This window comes from Pinus tabuliformis, chromosome X (assembly GCF_031772625.1).
Source record: "Pinus tabuliformis cultivar Carrire ecotype Pingquan chromosome X, CPIR1, whole genome shotgun sequence".
In the NCBI taxonomy this organism is placed as follows: Eukaryota; Viridiplantae; Streptophyta; class Pinopsida; order Pinales; family Pinaceae; genus Pinus; species Pinus tabuliformis.
This window is the reverse complement of record NC_142308.1, coordinates 1,116,920,767-1,116,927,288: the sequence shown is the minus strand read 5'-3', so window position 1 is coordinate 1,116,927,288 and position 6,522 is coordinate 1,116,920,767. Positions and strand designations below refer to the sequence as shown.

General features: G+C 39.7%; 1 protein-coding gene across 1 annotated transcript; it reads left to right on the top strand.

Annotated features, from left to right (window-relative positions):
- Positions 1 to 3,506: 3,506 nt before the first annotated feature.
- Positions 3,507 to 6,284, top strand: LOC149143734 (disease resistance protein Roq1-like). Its single transcript, XM_089448588.1, has 4 exons — positions 3,507 to 4,230; positions 4,347 to 5,427; positions 5,520 to 5,789; positions 5,926 to 6,284. The coding sequence occupies exons 1-4, from the start codon at positions 3,512 to 3,514 to the stop codon at positions 6,178 to 6,180; spliced, it is 2,325 nt and encodes a 774-aa protein (XP_089304714.1). The 5' UTR covers positions 3,507 to 3,511; the 3' UTR covers positions 6,181 to 6,284.
- The last annotated feature ends 238 nt before the right edge of the window (positions 6,285 to 6,522 follow it).

Below are 6,522 nucleotides of genomic sequence, written 5' to 3'. Positions count from 1 at the left end.
CAGATCACCGCATGTACGGACATATGGTCTCTGTAAGCTTGCATTTCAGGGTCGTTAATAACAACTTGTAGACATTCTGTCATTTTGGGCTTGCAGTGCCCCAGGTCCTCCTGTTTTCTTGTCGTTGTGGCAGATCCCTCCAACTCTGTGTCATGTTGGGGCAGGGCCTCGGTTTCCACATGTTTTTGTTTTCTTCCTTCTGCTGCTGGTGGATCCTGCTCGGGATTGGGGTTTCCGTTGTCTTTTTCGTCCAGAGTCTTGATTTCGTTGGGCCGTTTTTGACTACGGGTCTCCCTGGTTGGCCCATCGACCTTTTTCTTCTTTCTTAGCTCATCCTTTCCTACATTTTCAGATCCAGAGATTTGCACCCCTTCCAGTGGGGCTTTTCCTTTATCCATAATTACCTGCTTGTAGGAAGGGGCCCCATTGGTCCCCACTCACCTCATCTGTTGGGCCAGGGCGAGCCCACGCCTCCAAAGCTTTGCGAACAGGGCACTGCCCTCCGCCAGAGTTTGTGACAGTGATCAGAATGCAGCTTGAAACCCTAGTTCACAGACCATCTCCCTTATCTATTTATTATTATTATGTCTATTTCTATTTCTATTTTTAATTTTATTTTTTAGGTTTTTACCGAGATTAAAAATAATTTCAATTATTCTTTTTTGAATAAATCAATTTAAGTTATAATGCTATAATAAGAATAAATAAATAAAGTGTATAAAAACAAATAAATAAATAATATTTTGGAAAGTTTTGAATTTTAAATAACATCAAATTAAATAATATTTATATTATAATAAGAATTAATATTACTAGGGATTTGGGTGGCTTAAAAAAAAAAAAAAAAAAACTCTAGGAGTTTAGGGCAGGGATCCAACACTTGTTGATGCTCCAACCATCGTCTCTATTTAGATTAACATGCCTTTTTCCAATTTCTAAGGCCTCTCTAAATTTACGATGATGAAAATGGTCAACCCTAGCTATGACTCTAGCCTCTTCTATACATATGTGATGATTGGTATTTTTTGCATGTTCTGCCAAGGCGGAGGAGCGAGACCTCCCATGTTCATAAATCCTCTGATTTATTGATCGACTAGTCTCACCAATGTAAGGAGTCCCACAGGAACAAGGAATAATATAAACCCCCTTCACATCCTTGGGGTTAACCAGGTCCTTGACCGAATGAAGAGAACTTCGAATAGTGCGAAGGGGTCTAAAGGAAGAAGGAATATTATGTTTTTTCAGGATCTTCGCAATTTTGTCTGCGGTCCCCTGAATAAAAGGAAGATGAACCCCATAAGCTCGATCCTTGGGATCGATCCTCTTCTTAGGACCTCTTTCTGCATTATGGAAAGCTCTCAGACCCTGGGATTTGCTATAACCATTCTTATTAAAGACCTTAAGGAGGTGGGTCTTTTCATCATCAATATGATTTTCATCGGAAACTCGCAAAGCCCGAGTGGCTAAGGTGTTGAGAACACCTAGTTTCTGAGTCGGGAAATGATGGGAATTTGCATGAAGATATTGCTCTGTGTGAGTTTTCTTCTGAAAAACCTGGTGAGAGAAAGAACCATCATCCTTTTTTGAAATGAGAACGTCAAGGAAAGGAAGGCTGCCATCAACCTCAATTTCCATGGTGAACTTTATGGAATCTGACTGATTGTTAAGGTGATGGAAAAACAACTCTAACTTCTCTTTGCCATGAGACCAGACGGTACAAGTGTCATCCACAAACCTTTTCCACAACTTAGGTTGGAAAAGTGTCGATGACAAGGCTTTAGATTCAAAGAATTCCATAAAGAGATTGGCAACCACAGGGGAAAGGGGGGAACCCATAGCAACACCACAGGTTTGTTCATAAAATTCGCCCTCAAAACAAAAGAAAGTAGAGGTAAGGCAAATCTTGACTAAAAAAGTAGTATTTGGATCCGTGATACGATTAATGACATTAATGGCCTCATTAATAGGGATATTAGTGAATAATGAGACCACATCGAAACTAACTAACTAACATAGCACTTGGATCAATTCTAATACCCTTTAATTCATTAACAAAGGAGGACGAATCTGTAATGAAGGACTCGGTCTGACCAACAAGAGGCTTAAGTTTATTAGCAAGATATTTAGTAAGAAGATAAGTCGGCCCTCCTATAGTGTTGACTATGGGGCGCAGGGGGGCCCCTTCCTTATGGATTTTGGGAAGACCATAAATCCTAGGAGTGAGAGGGTTGCTCTCAATAAGTTTCTTACTTAGAGAGCTAACAGTGCTACTAGATTTTATGGCTAGTGCAACTGTCTTAGAAACCTTTTTCAAGGGATTTTTAGCCAGCTTTCTGTAGCTCCCGCTATTACAAAGGTGATCTAACATTTTATTGCGGTAATCCTCCGTGTTAAGGATAACAGCGGCGCCTCCTTTGTCAGCTTTAAGAACAACAATGTCCTTGTTGTTGTTCAAGGCTTTTAGAGCTTTGAATTTAGGTTTGCTAAGGTTGTTCCTAGGGGGTTTAGCCTTTCTAAGGATAACCGCACAATCCTACCTAATAATATCTTTAGCAGCTTCGGTAACTCCTTTATCCCGAATTCAATGTCACAAATAATATCATGGATCGAGATCTTCTTTGGAGCTACTGCAAAGTTTAAACCCTTCCCTAAGAGACTGAAAACATGAAAATTAAATGAGAAATTTGAGAGATTTACGACCTTATTGCCAGAAGGAGAAGAAAAAGCCTTTAAATCTACATTATCAATCGAAAATAAACTAAAATTATTAATAAGACTAAAAACCTCACTATTATTAAGAAATCTATCTTCAAATAAATCTAATTTAACTAATTAAAAAAAATTAATTCAAATTTAAAACCTCCACACACACTCTATATATAAGTTAAATACATGTTTAATGACTCCACATATTTGTAAATTCTTTAATATAATACTAATGCATTAAATGAATAAAAATATCACCAACTAAATAATATTTAATATTTTAATAATTTAAAAAATAAATACAATATTATACCTTTTTATATTTCATAATATTTTAAAATGTTATTTTGAATGGTTGAAAACTAACGTTTTTAAAAAATGCGTAATTTCATGTATTTTTAATTTGAATGCTTAATTTAATGCATAATTGAGCTTGGAGACCTCATCATGGTTTTAAAATTGAACTGCTATCGAATCAAACTGGTCGGTTCATTAGGTTTGGACGTCAACTTGGCCATCATCCCCGTTTGGTTCCAAATTAGGCTTGAACTGATTGGACTTGACTTTTTGTCTGAATTCTTGCCACGCTTAAACCTCCGCAATTGAGCGTGTGGATCCCACACACAACTCGATAGTGCTCGGTGCTCACGCGGTCCACGCAATTGAGCGTGTGGATCCCACCGTCTACGCAGTTGAGTGTGTGGGACCCATTCACAAAGTGATAGCCCTCACGCGGTCCGTGCTCCATGGCATTGAGCGTGTGGGTTCCACACACAAAGTGAGATTCCTGACTCGTGCTGACCCCATGAATAAATATTGTCCTGACGCTGTTGATGGTCGGCCACTACACGCAAAAAGAGAAGAGAAGTGGGAACACCAATTTTTGGGTACATCAATTAGGGCAGAGCATCTCTCTGGGTTTTCCATTGCAATTTCTCTGCTACGCTCTGATCAACCTCCTCTGCAGTTTGGGTTTTTCATTATTTCTATCTGTATTTCCAAATTGGCAATGGCCTCCTCATCTTCCACCGCTGGCTGTGTCTCTTATCAAGTTTTCCTAAATCACCGCGGGCCTGACGTGAAGAAAACCTTTGTCAGTCATCTGTATCGTCGCCTTGTCTCACAGGGATTGAAAGTCTTTCTAGATCAGGAGGAAATACAAAGGGGGGAGTATTTGACTTCTCAAATAGAAAGCGCTATTAGAACCGCCTCCGTCCATGTGGCGGTTTTCTCTCCTGGATATGCAGACTCTATTTGGTGTTTGAATGAACTCCTCCAAATGCTGGAATCGAGAGGGACGATTATCCCCGTATTTTACGGTATCAAGCCCTCTGAACTTAGGTGGACGCAGGGCAATCGTGGAAAGTATGCTGAATCCCTACAATCACTGGCAAATAAGACGACTTATGATGATCAACCTCTCCAAAAGAAATTGCGATACGATTCCAGTACAATTGAGAGTTGGAGAAATGCTCTTGCTAAGGTTTCACACATAAGCGGTTTGGAGCTGGAGTCCTGCAACGGGTGAGAACTCCACCTTATCTCTCGATTTCGCGGTATTGTATTGCTTTATGTTTGGATAGATATATGTAAAGATTTTTTTCTTAATAGCTTTATTATATTTTGTTGTGAATAACCAGCGATGAAGGAGAGTTGCTGGATTTAGTAGTTGAAGAGGTTTTGAAGAGAGTGAAAAAGACACCTTTGCATGTAGCCAAATATCCAACGGGTCTAGATGAAAAGGTACAACATTTTGAAAATGAATTTTTATTGCAGCAACAAGGGCAGAGTGGAAAACCTCCCGTCCTGGGAATTATTGGGTTGGGTGGTCTAGGAAAAACAACCCTAGCAAAAGAACTCTTCAATCGAAAGAGTTCGCAGTACAAAAGATCTTGTTTTCTCTCGGATGTAAGAGAAAACGCTGGTAAGGGCACTTTAATTTCATTGCAGAAAAAACTTCTCAAGAGTTTGACTGGATCAGATCCAGAAATAGACTGCATCGATCAAGGTATGGAGATGCTTAAACAAACTCTCTCCTCTTGTCATGCCTTAATAGTTGTAGACGATGTAGATCAAGTGGATCAGATTGATTCACTTTTGCCAGATCAAACTGTTATTCCGTCAGACAGTTTAATATTGATTACATCCCGATATAAAGATATTCTCACAAGCTCAGGAATTGAAAACTCATCCATTTATAAACTGACTGGGCTGAATGAACAACAGTCCCGAGAACTCTTCTGCTTCCATGCCTTCAAACAGCCTTACCCACTCTCACAATTTGAATCTTTTGTAAATAAGTTCTTAGATGCCTGCAAGGGACTGCCTCTCTCTTTGAAAGTGTTTGGGGCACTTCTATGTGGAAGAAAGAACGAATCTTACTGGGAAGACCAATTGGACAAACTTCAACGGATACTCCCCACAGAGATAAAGCAGAGACTGCAAATTAGTTACGAGGCACTGGATGTGGAGGAGCGGGAGATATTCCTAGATGTTGCATGTTTTTTCATTGGAGAAAACAGAGATATGGCTGTCAAAATATGGGACGGGTGCAAGTGGAAAGGTTTTCAAAATTTGGAAGACAGGTGTTTAGTAGAAGTGGATAGTGAGAATGTGATACATATGCATGATCACCTTCGTGATCTGGGAAGAGATATCGCCAAGGCTCCGGGATTGGTGCGTGGGATAGACAAACTTGATGAATTGTTGCAGCCATCATCTGTAAGTGCTAAATCTTTCAAATTTTTATAAATTATTGAAATCAAAATCTGTGTACAATTTTTAATTCTCCATCTTTTCTCGTGATTCAACAGGTAATAAGCGAAGTGCGGGGAATTAGAGATGTTAGGCATGCAAATGGGGTTTCAGATATAACATTGCATCGAGGAATATTGCAACTTCCCTATAGCGAAGATGGTCTAGTGGAGCACATTTTGACAAGGGTGCACTTACCAGATCTCTTATGGCTTCGTTGGTACAACTGTCCTTACTCTTCTCTTCCTTCCTGGATTCCAGTGAAGAATTTGAGAGTTTTAGAAGTGCACGGGAATCAATGGACATCACTGTGGGAAGGCGAATGGCAGGTGCTTGGAAATTTTTTGAGTTAAAAGTTTGTATTGTTGATTTGCATTTAATATGGCACCATGTGATTTTGAAAAAAAATGGAAGGGTTTGTGGATAGGAATCTTTAATATAGTTGAAACACCGAACATTTTGCAGGCACCTTTGCAGTTGCGGGATTTAGAGATTCAAGGCGACCTCTGTAATATTCCCAACTCTATAGGGCGGCTTCAGTACCTCGAACGGATTACCATAGATTCGCTTTTCTCAGACCACAAAATATCAAGATTGCCAGATGAATTTTGTCGTCTTCAGTCATTGAAGACCTTGGTGTTACCCGGTTGCAAAAATATAAAGTCACTCCCAGATTCCTTTGGTGATCTAAGAAACCTCCAACGCATCGACCTCTCATAGTGGTCCAATTTGGAGAAGCTGCCAGAAACCTTCGGGAATTTAATTAAGCTTAAATATCTTGACTTGAGCTATTGCTCAAAGTTAACCATGTCAAGCGAAACACTGGGAAATATAAGCACGTTTGAGCACATAAATCTGCAACACTGTGCGAAGATTGAAGTATTGCCTTTCAAAGTAGCACACCAAAGGTCGCTGGAACGATTATACTTGTCAGGGACAAATATAAAAGAATTGCCAGATGCAATTGGAGAGCTAAGCAATTTGGAAATTCTGCATGTAGGAAGCCCTTTGCTGGACACGCTGCCTCCTTCGCTCAGTGACTTGAGGAACTTGAAGACATTG

What these genes read in the sequence shown, in the direction of transcription:
- LOC149143734 (XM_089448588.1), top strand. Translation starts at nt 3,512, where the DNA reads ATGAATAAATATTGTCCTGACGCTGTTGATGGTCGGCCACTACACGCA. An exon ending in GAGCTGGAGTCCTGCAACGG is followed by an intron (nt 4,231 to 4,346) that starts GTGAGAACTCCA and finishes GTGAATAACCAG; the next exon opens with CGATGAAGGAGAGTTGCTGG. An exon ending in TGTGGGAAGGCGAATGGCAG is followed by an intron (nt 5,790 to 5,925) that starts GTGCTTGGAAAT and finishes AACATTTTGCAG; the next exon opens with GCACCTTTGCAGTTGCGGGA.